Source organism: Crinia signifera, chromosome 1, assembly GCF_055691185.1.
Source record: "Crinia signifera chromosome 1, ASM5569118v1, whole genome shotgun sequence".
NCBI lineage: Eukaryota > Metazoa > Chordata > Amphibia > Anura > Myobatrachidae > Crinia > Crinia signifera.
Genome location: NC_139217.1, coordinates 222,076,622 through 222,092,106, shown reverse-complemented (window position 1 = coordinate 222,092,106; position 15,485 = coordinate 222,076,622). Strand labels below are relative to the sequence as shown.

General features: G+C 38.9%; 1 protein-coding gene across 20 annotated transcripts in view; it reads right to left on the bottom strand.

Moving 5' to 3' along the window:
• ADGRL3 (adhesion G protein-coupled receptor L3) overlaps positions 1 to 15,485 on the bottom strand; it is a 1,133,398-nt gene that overhangs the window by 505,131 nt on the left and 612,782 nt on the right. For 19 of the 20 annotated variants that reach the window (XM_083179292.1, XM_083179293.1, XM_083179302.1 and 16 more), the window contains one exon: positions 521 to 643. The exons of the other annotated variant lie outside the window; for it this stretch is intronic. In XM_083179292.1, coding sequence (XP_083035418.1) covers positions 521 to 643 — 123 coding nt within the window. The remainder of the gene's footprint in view (positions 1 to 520; positions 644 to 15,485) is intronic. 20 annotated transcript variants of the gene reach the window in all.

Here is a 15,485-nt window from a genome sequence, read left to right as displayed (position 1 = left end):
CCAGGTACCTTGTTTTGTTCTACTGCATGCAATATCTACGGTGCTGCAAAACACTTGTGGTGCTCTATAAATAAAATATAATAATAGTAGTAATGAGAGAATGTGGTCTGGGAAGAGGCTTATCTGAACAGTACAATGTAAAAGAAATTTAGAGATAAATTACTGCGCTTGGGTGCAGGCTCAAAAACTGTCCGGTGAGTGTATCACCTAATACACTGAGGATATACAAATGCAAAAGAATACCGACAGTATTTTTCAAAACACAGGGAGCGCTTGAAAAATACTGTCGGTATTCTTTTGCATTTGCTTATCTGAACAGGACTCTACCATGGAGGAGAAGTAAATAAATCTGATTTTAATTTATGTTCACTGCCACTGTAATGTTTATTGCAAAATAGCAAGAACATACTACTCACATATAAATATATATTGTGTTGTAAACAAATGTATCAAATATTGTATTCATGTACTGTACTCTAATTGAAAACACATCCTCTATAAAAACAAAACATTTATTTACCATTGCGTCCATTTTGTCTAAGTGTATTCGAAGACAGTTGAATAGAGCTACCATGTCCTAAATTCTGAGGGAATTTTAGGTCTTCCAAACTCACATCAGTGCTAAGTCTGGCAACTTCAAGTTCTATGATGAAACAAAAAGCAGGTTTTAGAAACAAAAACAATTTCAACAAATACAATGTACAGTACATGTGATAAGCGAACCATGCAATGATTATATACATCTGCTCTGACAAACATACTGTATAACAGGAAGCTAACAGGTGTGGTTAATTGGAAGACCCAGACAGGATCTAAGCTTAAATGCATTGATCAATTCATGAACTAAAACCTCATTATTTATTTAATTGATTATTTGTGTGTTAAGGGAAGTTAGTTTATTATGGTGAGTGCTGGGCCCCCTGTATTTGTATTTACTAGAGTGTGTGGTCACAGGCCACTGCACCCCAACCTGGGAAGTGTGGGTGTTGTTTGCACCCCATTCTTAGGAATGGTTAATGCACTGGTACATCTGTATCTCTATATGTGTGGGTTAATTTTTAATTAACCTCTGTTACTGTGATCATAGCTTTCTCATGCACCCTAGATAAGCTCATTCATCTGAAACTTGTGACAGGTGCCCCTTTAATACTAAATCAGGTGTGTTAGGTGACTGCCTCATCTTTAAAAGCCATAAGGTAGTTGGCAGGTGAGCTTTAAACCAAGAAAAAATACATGTTAATTTTAGCTATGATGTGTAAGTAGTTGCCGGGTTGTTGAGAGAGCAGTAGTTAGTGTAGGACTTGCAGTGAAATGGGGTCCCTTGGAGATGGGCTGCAAGCTTAAATGCATTGATCAATTCATGAACTAAAACCCCATTATTTATTTAATTGATTATTTGTATGTTAAGGTGAGTTAGTTTATTAGAAGATATCAATTATTCAGAAAAATTCTGAGAGCGCACTGAATTGTTCACACAATAGTAATTTTATTATAAAACAATTAATTAAACATTAAAAATATATATATATATATATATATATATATATATAACCAATATAGGTACTTTGGCTCAATTTAATCACACAACTGGTATCATACTCTGATTATCACAATCTATTTTGATCAATGTTCATATAAATTAAGTTTAATGTAGGATTTATATATATATATATATATATATATATATATTTAATGTTTAATTAATTATTTTATAATAAAATTACCATTGTGTGAACAATTCAGTGCGCTCTCAGAATTATTCTGAATAATTGCTATCTTCTGTTGATTTATTAAGGATTTGTTAAATCCTTGGTGGGAGCGGCCTTATTTAATTTAGTTTTATTAATAGTTATTTAATTTGTTGCGCCTGATCCCGCTGCATTGATTGACAGTGGGAGGGAGATGACTCATCCAGAAGTGACTTGACAGTGTGACGCGGGGGGAGGCTGAGCCGGCGCACGCTGTATTGATTGACAGCGGGAGGGAGATGGCACATCCTGAAGTGACCTGCCAGCATGAAGTGGAACACACGCGAGAGTTGTGTGACTGTTACCAAGCTTCTGTTGGATATAAGTTGCTATCATTCGGGATATGGGTTATTCGCTCTAGTCTCTATGGATCAATATAATTGTTGGTTAAGTTATATATCTATTGTTAGTGCTTTGATACCACTTTCTGTTCTAATTGAGAACTGATTTTCACCACTGGTTACATGCGTACATAAGGGCTAATCTCAGTTCTGCTGTATACCTGCTCTCTCCTGTGCCTCTGGTGTCTTGTCTTGAAGAAGGGCACATAGATGCCTGAAACATTGACACACTTTACTGCTGAAATGATGACGTAAGATTAAAAAAAATGTACATGCTTGTCAAGAAGCCTGGTGAGTGCTCCTTTTGTTATATATATATATATATATATATATTTTTTTTTTTATTTGTAAGTTCCGCACTCACAACCATCCGATGGTCGGCACTGGGGTGCTACCTCTAGAGTAACAGCAAGCTGCTCCACTAATAACAGTATTTGGCCAGATTGGTCCAATTCAGGGCACTCACCAATTTTCCAATAAATTTAAGAATTTATTACATCACCATTTCCAAATCACAAAAAAAATTCTGAGGTCGACGTTTCGGCCACGTATGGCCTTCTTCAGGGCAACACAGCTATGGACAACCTTTCAGCTCCAGAGACCAGGGTAGACTGACACTCTCCCCCAAGGTCCACTATATACCATGCACCTCATTAGCTTCATTCATTGCATCTGTGCTGAGGCAGTACGGTGCCCAGCAAGGATCATCACACTAATCACATGACCTGGATGTGTAAAATGTATTGAGAACAAACAGCAACGTTTCAATACATGTGCATTATCATTAGGCTCTAATACACATGTATTGAAACGTTGCTGTTTGTTCTCAATAAATTTTACACAATTTTGAAATTGGTCTGGAGTGCCGCGTCCATTGGTAAGAAGTCTGAATAATATTTGACGAAGTTACCCAACGAGTATATATATGTGTGTGAAAAATAGAGGTGTGGCGCCACTTGTGTATCCTTAATTAGTTTAAAAATAGGCAATATTCCCTTTGTTTTATGGGGTGTCTGCCAGTCTTCAAATGGAAAGTAATGGTACAGTAGGTTACTTAAAAAGAAGAATGTGCCCAGTGGATGAAGATGCGGCGACTGATTGCTCACTTAATAAATAATAATAATGGTGCAAGCCTGTACCTTTACGACTCTATAAAAAACACGAATGCTGGTGATGGAAATATAAACGGATCTGGACCAAGGTGTATGCAAATATAAATATAAATAAAAATATAAATATTTAAATGATAGGTAAAAAAATATAAGTATCAACATTTTTTTTTGGTACTTATGTAATATCTGGGCTCCCGCTTTTCTTATGAGACCGCGTCCCCTCGCCATGCTTCGAGCACGGTGGCTCGCTGCGCTCGCCACACAATATAAAATCAACTCCATGCGTATTTGGATAGTAGGGGTATGAAAAAATGGGGTGCATTTAACATGGGAGCCCAGATAATACATAAGTACCAATAAAATATATCTAGGATGAACAACAAGAAAGTGCTTATCTTTTAGATGAGGCTGGAGGGCTAGAGTCTACCAACGCGTTTTGTCCTTCTGACTTTATCAAGGGATGCAAGTAGACTGAAGCTGGACCTGTATTTATACCCATATAGCTACTGCTTCAATTATGACATCACTTCCTGTTATCGTTTTCTGACTAGCAATAAGTGGGGTTTTAGACCTCATTACTATACATAAATAGGCTTAAATAATTATACATTCTCATAGCTATATCTACTGATCACAAATATTGTAATAAACAAACCAGAATCGCATAAGTATTAAACTGAGTCCAATGTGTGCGGTACTTCAGCACTAACACCGCCTCTATTAATCTTGTTTTCAGCAAAACATGATATATCTGATTGCTCTTCCAACCTGGTCTATATTTGCTAAATATTATAGTATAGAATAGATAAAACAACATTGTTTTTGATTTATAAGTTGACTAGCCTAATAAGATCATTTACATGTACCCTTTTCCATTTCTTTTATGTTTTAACAAGAAATACCATACACAAAATGGCCACCGCTGCTGTTCAATCTATAATGGACCCATAGCCTCCTAAAAAATGGCTGCCGCAATAGGGAACGACCACACCACTGTAATACGGATCGTATGACTGAAGACACTAGGCAGAGGGAAACAGAGTGGATGCCTGCATCACGCCACAGAGCAAGAAGCAGGCGCACGAGCACTAGCGCCGCCGGACAAAGTAAAAAGCGGACGCATGCGCACTAGCAACGCTCGGACACCGGATGTGTGGCGGAAGTACCACACACATGGGACTCAGTTTACTAGTTATGTGATTCTGGTTTGTTTATTACAATATTTGTGATCAGTAGATATAGCTATGAGAATGTGTAATTATTTAAGCCTATTTATGTATAGTAACGAGGTCTAAAACTCCACTTATTACTAGTCAGAAACCGATAACAGGAAGTAGAAAAATACGTGGGGCGCTCAAAGGTAGACAAGAATATAAATTTTATTAAAAACACATACACACAACACAATAATCACAATTCATAAGTAAATATATAAAAAAACACTAAAATCAATGCGTGGCACTGTATCACAATTGTAAGCACTAATGAGTGGGCACAAAACAGCGTGGACTCTTTTCCCTTTCCAATTGGGGAGAGATGGTATGTGTTAAGGTACTCCGATTATTTTAATTGGATTAATGTCCACTTCTGCTTGAACCATATAGGTTTAGAATGAATAGCCAGTGTGCACACTTTAGCAGTCCACAGCAATAACGTTTGCTTTTATGAAAATATCAATACTGAATATGTGATGACAAGGACTTCTGTTAGGGGTAGTGAGAACAGTGTCCGTCCTGTCATCAAAAAATAGTAGGGCTCTTACCACTCCGTGGCGCTGGGCAGTGTTAGCAGACTCTGATGTGCATAGCAGCGCTTGCTGCCTCCGTCTCTCTCAGCTGACCTGTATGCAGGACCAGATCAGCCGGCTGAATGAACCCGACAGGGTCAACTAATAGGGTCTGTGTTAACCTGTGTCAGAATTCTTGTTGTTGATAGCATGGTTACCAGTGTCCACAAATCCTTCAGTTTGCATTTAACTCCATGTCTGCGCAGATACAGATAAATGTTCTACTTATTAGCTTTACACAATGAAAAAATGTAGATATAAACAGATATAATATGATATATACCCCCCTTTTTTTCATTTGGGTTTTCAGCAACAGTTGGAATTTAATTGTGTTATTATTTGTAATTTTTTGTATATATATTTTCTGTACAATAAGGCGAGCCTGATGGAATAGTAGATATATGTGCAATGGAAATGCTTGTCTCCTTAGAAAGGCCAAACAACTATAGAATAATGGATGAACTACACGATAACAGGTCAAGCAGTAATCAATAGGATTAATAAATATCCTTTATAAATATAATGTAGAAATGGTATTGATATTAATTGTTCATCTGCGCTTTTCTTTATTTTTATTTTTATTTATTTCTCTTCTTATGGGTCTTCATGTATAGAATAGAATATAAAATAGAAAATCTTTCTGCTATTATTATCATTCAGTTTTTTATCATTTAGTTTTTTATTATTAACATTAACAATAATTTCACACTAAAAATTGTGTCTTGTCTGTTTAAATACTGTAAATCTGTCCGCTATAGTAAATAGAGATTGAGTAACAAATTATTTATGTATGTCTGAAAATCATGAAAGATTAAACATAGATATGTAGAATGGTTATTTTATTGAATATATAATACGAATTGGTACTAAGAAAATTGTAAGCATACAAAAGAAAAATCACATGCACTTGAACACTGCAAACGGGTTAGACCAAACTGTCTGACTGACGTAAACCAAGGAGGTGATTAATTAACCTGTAACACCTGCACAAATTAAGCAGACCAGCATTTATAGCTGGCTAAGGAGAATGAACTCCATACCTTGTTGAGAAAGCCGCCCAGTGTGCGGCGAAACGCGTTCTGAAGCCCTGAAGTGCCGCTCTCCCGTCTCCCCGACACCTGCTACTCACTAGAAGCCGAGATTGCCTCCATGCCATAACCGCAGCTTCCTTTCCCCCAACTAAGCACAGACGCTGTGGCAGAGCGCTGTGTGGGAATCGCAGCAACAGAAGGCACACAACGAAGAGGCGGCTCCTGTCGGGTTCATTCAGCCGGCTGATCTGGTCCTGCATACAGGTCAGCTGAGAGAGACGGAGGCAGCAAGCGCTGCTATGCACATCAGAGTCTGCTAACACTGCCCAGCGCCACGGAGTGGTAAGAGCCCTACTATTTTTTGATGACAGGACGGACACTGTTCTCACTACCCCTAACAGAAGTCCTTGTCATCACATATTCAGTATTGATATTTTCATAAAAGCAAACGTTATTGCTGTGGACTGCTAAAGTGTGCACACTGGCTATTCATTCTAAACCTATATGGTTCAAGCAGAAGTGGACATTAATCCAATTAAAATAATCGGAGTACCTTAACACATACCATCTCTCCCCAATTGGAAAGGGAAAAGAGTCCACGCTGTTTTGTGCCCACTCATTAGTGCTTACAATTGTGATACAGTGCCACGCATTGATTTTAGTGTTTTTTTATATATTTACTTATGAATTGTGATTATTGTGTTGTGTGTATGTGTTTTTAATAAAATTTATATTCTTGTCTACCTTTGAGCGCCCCACGTATTTTTCTTCTTTGGCTTATTGTTTTGTGGAGGCTGGCAATCCTCCCACGTGGTTGGCAGCAGGGTTACAAGTTATACACCCCCTTCAGTCTCTAGCGCCAAAGACACATTTGTTGCTTCCAAAACTTTTTGTTTCTGCCTAGAGTCTTGGCTGCTGAGACTGTTTTGGGGTGCTAATATGAATTTTTCATGCTATACGGACAGATTACAGAGGAGACAGGATATACTGCGTAACTATGAAAGTGGTAAATCTACCATAAATACTCCTCATGACGAATTTTTGGAACACTCAGGCCGATTAGAGGAATTATTAAAGTCTGAATGCAGACATTGGTGGGATAAAACATCCCTAACAAAATACATAGAAAATGGAAAAATCCCACGAGGCCTGAGGATATCCAAATCTTTGTCCTTTCATGAGGACCCGAAATTGTTAGAAAAGTGGGAGAGCATTTTGGACAAATGCTCTTTTACTCTAATGCAACTGTTGGTTGACTATAGAGAGAGCAAATTGAAGGAAATAGAAAAAGAGATTAAAATCTCACAGGATGCTTTATCTAAATTTAAAGATGAACCCTATTATAAAGAGAAGGAATCAATTGTTAATACAAGATTGGAACAGTACGAGAAGGAGATAGTGGCAAGGAAGGAGAAGAAATTTAACAGAGACCTAAATGATTACAGCACTAATCAGGTTAGAGATTACGATAAAAAAAGAAGAGAGGGAGGATTTCAACGGACCCCAAATAGGAACACCAGAGACAAACGTGAGATGGTGCAAGAGCATTATAGATCCCGGTTACCCTCTAGAAACAGAAGGCATCATTCCCGTGGTAATAATCACAGGGATGAATCCATTGACTCCCCAAGGAGAAATCAGGATGAGACCCCCCCTAACTGGAGACGAGTAATGTATAAAAGAAATAAGAGAGAGAGCCCAAATAGATATAAGCAATACAATGAACCGAATCGGCCCAAACATTTTTTAGAGAGAGGGAGGAGGGCAGAAAGACCTCCAGATGCCCAATACAGCCAGTACCAACATCCAAATCGGTACGAAACCCTCACAAAAACACCAAAAAGAGCAAGAGATACAGAGCAAGAGGGAAACGGGGAGGAAAGAGGAAACCACAACAAAACCCAGAGGTTCCAATAGAACCCCTAGGAGTATTTAATCTCTCCTCGAAACAACTTTCAGATACCGAACTAAAAGTCCTCTCCAAGGGAATGAAATTTGCCCCGACATCGGCACCCAATTACTTTGAGCTCTTTATCGAACTAAACAGATTTGTTAGAGCATTGTGCCGAACCCGATACTTTGCCATGAACAAAAATAATCAAAATAATGAAGGAGAAATAGAGTTGGATGATTCGGATGAGATAGGGGTACAGATGCTGACTGATTTATTATCGGAGAATACTAATAATGTCCCTATAGATATTATGCAAGAGACCCAGATTTATAACGTTAACAGAAAGATTTTTAAGAAAAAATCTCAATTTTTTCCTGTTCAATATAAATTAAGTGCTATAGACACCTTTTACCAGACAACTCTGGAAGAATTTAAAAACTTATGTGAATCTAAAACACACCCACACCAATTTAATTTGGGAACAGATGAGAGACAAGCTCTGAAGAAATTATCAAGCGACCCCACCCTTGTCATAAAACCGGCAGACAAGGGTAGGGGAGTTGTGATTCAGGACTATGAGGAGTATGTAAAGGAGGCAAAGCGCCAGCTTTCAGATGAGGCGTTCTATAAAGTCCTCTCAGGTGACCCCACCCCCAAATTCAAATTGGAACTTCTAGATCTTTTGCAGGGAGCTTTAGAAAAAAGTGCTTTCAACCGTAATGAATTTGATTTTCTATATCCATCCCACCCAGTCACCCCTATCTTTTATCACCTCCCAAAAATACACAAAACACTGCATGATCCACCTGGGCGACCTATAATTTCAGGGATTGAGGGACTCACTTCTAATTTATCACAATTTGTAGATAGTTTTTTGCAGTCACACGCCTCTTCCCTGAAATCACACATAAGGGATACCACTGGATTTATCCAGATGGTAGAAGGCCTACAATGGGATCCTGAATATCAGTTTGTGACCTGTGATGTTCAGGCACTCTATACCAACATCCCCCACCAAAAAGGTGTGGAGGTAGTCTCTGGATACCTTATGTCAGATGGTGACATCTCAGGGGAGAGGCGCACTTTTATATTAGATGCAATTAGGTTTATTCTCACTCACAACTATTTTTTGTTTGATCACGGTCACTACTTACAGGTCCTCGGTACAGCGATGGGGACCAGGTTCGCGCCTAGCTTCGCAAATTTATATATGGGAGCGTTTGAACATCAATACATTTGGGGGGGAGGCTATGCGTCGAACCTGGTCCTGTATGGTCGCTATATCGACGACCTGTTCTTCATTTGGCACGGAGACACTTCCTCCATCACAGAATTCGTTTCGTATTTGAACACTAATAATTTTGGTTTATCCTTCACATGCACGCACCATCCAACACAAATTAATTTCCTTGATATTTTGGTGGAGGTGGTGGAGGGTCTAGTAACGGTTGCTAGTTACAAAAAACCTGTGGATGTATGCAGTTTTATTCCGTATTCAAGTAATCATAAGAAAAGCTACATAGGATACGGAGAAACTGCACCTCCAACATACAGTTTGAAGAACAGGCTAAATCCCTATTGGGGGAATTTAAAGATTGAGGGTATCCACAAGAAGTACTGGATGAAGCCTCTAAATATTCTGAGAATCTAAATAGGGAGGAAATGCTCCATAGAAATGCAAATAGAGAGAAAAATAAAAGTAAAAACAAAAATAAGAACAGAATTAAGGAAAATAGATATGACAATAAAACTCCCTTTTTTGTGTCAACACACAATGTAGCAGCCGGCAAAATTACCTCCATTATCCAAAGGAACTACAAACTCCTCAGTACTGATCCAGTATTAAAATCCAATCTTGATGTAAAACCCCCTATAATCTTCAAAAAGGCGCGTAACCTCAAAAACATCCTCGCCCCGAGCATGCTCAAGGAAAATGCCCAAAAAGGAAGAAGTTCCACACAAAGAACTTTGATAGGTCCAGAAGTACGGGGTTTCTTTAGATGCAATCACACGAGATGTGTAACATGTGAATATGTTAGTAACAAAAGACAGTCAGTTGAGGCGGTGGTCTCAAGGAAATCCTTCGCAATAGAGTCTTTCATCAACTGTGCTACAAGTTATGTGATTTACCTGTTAATTTGTCCGTGTCATATGTATTACGTGGGACGAACCACACGTCAACTTAAAAATAGAGTAACTGAGCATAGGCGAAATATTTTGAATAAACGTATTAATCACAGTGTCCCGAGGCATTATCTGGAAGCACATAACAGCAATCCTGATGGAATGCTTGTTATTGGACTTGAGCAAATCAAAACAACTTGTCGAGGAGGGGATCGCTTCAGAACCCTCTGCAGACAGGAAGCAGCATGGATTCTGAAGTTGCAGTCTCTAAAACCTCAAGGTCTGAATGAGAACATTGACCTTGAATTCATCTAGTGATTTCCAGATGGATTGTATGGAGGGCATCCATAGAGGTGGCAATTTCTCCACTTAATAGAAGATTATTCATCACCTGCTCCATCCTGTCTATGTCCCCCAAAAACAGCATTCTAATCCCCTTTTTTCCCCTTTCCCCCCTCCCCCCTCCCACCCCCACTTATCCTCCATTGATACATCAGTTATTGAAAAAATCTCTTCTTCTTGCGAACTATAACCAATTGATGGGTCATGTATAATGCATAATATATCGGTTGCATTATGAATGCAGATCGGTGGTACTAAAGTATCACCCATCTGCATTCAGCAACATATTAAGGTCAACTAATAGGATCTGTGTTAACCTGTGTCAGAATTCTTGTTGTTGATAGCATGGTTACCAGTGTCCACAAATCCTTCAGTTTGCATTTAACTCCATGTCTGCGCAGATACAGATAAATGTTCTACTTATTAGCTTTACACAATGAAAAAATGTAGATATAAACAGATATAATATGATATATACCCCCCCTTTTTTTCATTTGGGTTTTCAGCAACAGTTGGAATTTAATTGTGTTATTATTTGTAATTTTTTGTATATATATTTTCTGTACAATAAGGCGAGCCTGATGGAATAGTAGATATATGTGCAATGGAAATGCTTGTCTCCTTAGAAAGGCCAAACAACTATAGAATAATGGATGAACTACACGATAACAGGTCAAGCAGTAATCAATAGGATTAATAAATATCCTTTATAAATATAATGTAGAAATGGTATTGATATTAATTGTTCATCTGCGCTTTTCTTTATTTTTATTTTTCTTTATTTCTCTTCTTATGGGTCTTCATGTATAGAATAGAATATAAAATAGAAAATCTTTCTGCTATTATTATCATTCAGTTTTTTATCATTTAGTTTTTTATTATTAACATTAACAATAATTTCACACTAAAAATTGTGTCTTGTCTGTTTAAATACTGTAAATCTGTCCGCTATAGTAAATAGAGATTGAGTAACAAATTATTTATGTATGTCTGAAAATCATGAAAGATTAAACATAGATATGTAGAATGGTTATTTTATTGAATATATAATACGAATTGGTACTAAGAAAATTGTAAGCATACAAAAGAAAAATCACATGCACTTGAACACTGCAAACGGGTTAGACCAAACTGTCTGACTGACGTAAACCAATGAGGTGATTAATTAACCTGTAACACCTGCACAAATTAAGCAGACCAGCATTTATAGCTGGCTAAGGAGAATGAACTCCATACCTTGTTGAGAAAGCCGCCCAGTGTGCGGTGAAACGCGTTCTGAAGCCCTGAAGTGCCGCTCTCCCGTCTCCCCGACACCTGCTACTCACTAGAAGCCGAGATTGCCTCCACGCCATAACCGCAGCTTCCTTTCCCCCAACTAAGCACAGACGCTGTGGCAGAGCGCTGTGTGGGAATCGCAGCAACAGAAGGCACACAACGAAGAGGCGGCTCCTGTCGGGTTCATTCAGCCGGCTGATCTGGTCCTGCATACAGGTCAGCTGAGAGAGACGGAGGCAGCAAGCGCTGCTATGCACATCAGAGTCTGCTAACACTGCCCAGCGCCACGGAGTGGTAAGAGCCCTACTATTTTTTGATGACAGGACGGACACTGTTCTCACTACCCCTAACAGAAGTCCTTGTCATCACATATTCAGTATTGATATTTTCATAAAAGCAAACGTTATTGCTGTGGACTGCTAAAGTGTGCACACTGGCTATTCATTCTAAACCTATATGGTTCAAGCAGAAGTGGACATTAATCCAATTAAAATAATCGGAGTACCTTAACACATACCATCTCTCCCCAATTGGAAAGGGAAAAGAGTCCACGCTGTTTTGTGCCCACTCATTAGTGCTTACAATTGTGATACAGTGCCACGCATTGATTTTAGTGTTTTTTTATATATTTACTTATGAATTGTGATTATTGTGTTGTGTGTATGTGTTTTTAATAAAATTTATATTCTTGTCTACCTTTGAGCGCCCCACGTATTTTTCTTCTTTGGCTTATTGTTTTGTGGAGGCTGGCAATCCTCCCACGTGGTTGGCAGCAGGGTTACAAGTTATACACCCCCTTCAGTCTCTAGCGCCAAAGACACATTTGTTGCTTCCAAAACTTTTTGTTTCTGCCTAGAGTCTTGGCTGCTGAGACTGTTTTGGGGTGCTAATATGAATTTTTCATGCTATACGGACAGATTACAGAGGAGACAGGATATACTGCGTAACTATGAAAGTGGTAAATCTACCATAAATACTCCTCATGACGAATTTTTGGAACACTCAGGCCGATTAGAGGAATTATTAAAGTCTGAATGCAGACATTGGTGGGATAAAACATCCCTAACAAAATACATAGAAAATGGAAAAATCCCACGAGGCCTGAGGATATCCAAATCTTTGTCCTTTCATGAGGACCCGAAATTGTTAGAAAAGTGGGAGAGCATTTTGGACAAATGCTCTTTTACTCTAATGCAACTGTTGGTTGACTATAGAGAGAGCAAATTGAAGGAAATAGAAAAAGAGATTAAAATCTCACAGGATGCTTTATCTAAATTTAAAGATGAACCCTATTATAAAGAGAAGGAATCAATTGTTAATACAAGATTGGAACAGTACGAGAAGGAGATAGTGGCAAGGAAGGAGAAGAAATTTAACAGAGACCTAAATGATTACAGCACTAATCAGGTTAGAGATTACAATAAAAAAAGAAGAGAGGGAGGATTTCAACGGACCCCAAATAGGAACACCAGAGACAAACGTGAGATGGTGCAAGAGCATTATAGATCCCGGTTACCCTCTAGAAACAGAAGGCATCATTCCCGTGGTAATAATCACAGGGATGAATCCATTGACTCCCCAAGGAGAAATCAGGATGAGACCCCCCCTAACTGGAGACGAGTAATGTATAAAAGAAATAAGAGAGAGAGCCCAAATAGATATAAGCAATACAATGAACCGAATCGGCCCAAACATTTTTTAGAGAGAGGGAGGAGGGCAGAAAGACCTCCAGATGCCCAATACAGCCAGTACCAACATCCAAATCGGTAAGAAACCCTCACAAAAACACCAAAAAGAGCAAGAGATACAGAGCAAGAGGGAAACGGGGAGGAAAGAGGAAACCACAACAAAACCCAGAGGTTCCAATAGAACCCCTAGGAGTATTTAATCTCTCCTCGAAACAACTTTCAGATACCGAACTAAAAGTCCTCTCCAAGGGAATGAAATTTGCCCCGACATCGGCACCCAATTACTTTGAGCTCTTTATCGAACTAAACAGATTTGTTAGAGCATTGTGCCGAACCCGATACTTTGCCATGAACAAAAATAATCAAAATAATGAAGGAGAAATAGAGTTGGATGATTCGGATGAGATAGGGGTACAGATGCTGACTGATTTATTATCGGAGAATACTAATAATGTCCCTATAGATATTATGCAAGAGACCCAGATTTATAACGTTAACAGAAAGATTTTTAAGAAAAAATCTCAATTTTTTCCTGTTCAATATAAATCAAGTGCTATAGACACCTTTTACCAGACAACTCTGGAAGAATTTAAAAACTTATGTGAATCTAAAACACACCCACGCCAATTTAATTTGGGAACAGATGAGAGACAAGCTCTGAAGAAATTATCAAGCGACCCCACCCTTGTCATAAAACCGGCAGACAAGGGTGGGGGAGTTGTGATTCAGGACTATGAGGAGTATGTAAAGGAGGCAAAGCGCCAGCTTTCAGATGAGGCGTTCTATAAAGTCCTCTCAGGTGACCCCACCCCCAAATTCAAATTGGAACTTCTAGATCTTTTGCAGGGAGCTTTAGAAAAAAGTGCTATCAACCGTAATGAATTTGATTTTCTATATCCATCCCACCCAGTCACCCCTATCTTTTATCACCTCCCAAAAATACACAAAACACTGCATGATCCACCTGGGCGACCTATAATTTCAGGGATTGAGGGACTCACTTCTAATTTATCACAATTTGTAGATAGTTTTTTGCAGTCACAGCCTCTTCCCTGAAATCACACATAAGGGATACCACTGGATTTATCCAGATGGTAGAAGGCCTACAATGGGATCCTGAATATCAGTTTGTGACCTGTGATGTTCAGGCACTCTATACCAACATCCCCCACCAAAAAGGTGTGGAGGTAGTCTCTGGATACCTTATGTCAGATGGTGACATCTCAGGGGAGAGGCGCACTTTTATATTAGATGCAATTAGGTTTATTCTCACTCACAACTATTTTTTGTTTGATCACGGTCACTACTTACAGGTCCTCGGTACAGCGATGGGGACCAGGTTCGCGCCTAGCTTCGCAAATTTATATATGGGAGCGTTTGAACATCAATACATTTGGGGGGGAGGCTATGCGTCGAACCTGGTCCTGTATGGTCGCTATATCGACGACCTGTTCTTCATTTGGCACGGAGACACTTCCTCCATCACAGAATTCGTTTCGTATTTGAACACTAATAATTTTGGTTTATCCTTCACATGCACGCACCATCCAACACAAATGAATTTCCTTGATATTTTGGTGGAGGTGGTGGAGGGTCTAGTAACGGTTGCTAGTTACAAAAAACCTGTGGATGTATGCAGTTTTATTCCGTATTCAAGTAATCATAAGAAAAGCTGGCTAAAAAATGTACCTAAGAGCCAGCTACATAGGATACGGAGAAACTGCACCTCCAACATACAGTTTGAAGAACAGGCTAAATCCCTATTGGGGGAATTTAAAGATCGAGGGTATCCACAAGAAGTACTGGATGAAGCCTCTAAATATTCTGAGAATCTAAATAGGGAGGAAATGCTCCATAGAAATGCAAATAGAGAGAAAAATAAAAGTAAAAACAAAAATAAGAACAGAATTAAGGAAAATAGATATGACAATAAAACTCCCTTTTTTGTGTCAACACACAATGTAGCAGCCGGCAAAATTACCTCCATTATTGTATTTATTCCGCACGATTCCCTACATTTTCCCCAAAAAATCTCTGCAACTTGCTTCCTCCATCCTGACAAAGTATGTCTGGTCAGCCAAGCCCCCAGCAATGGCTCGTTCCAAAATGTCGATCCCCAGAGCCTTTGGAGGACTAGACCTCCC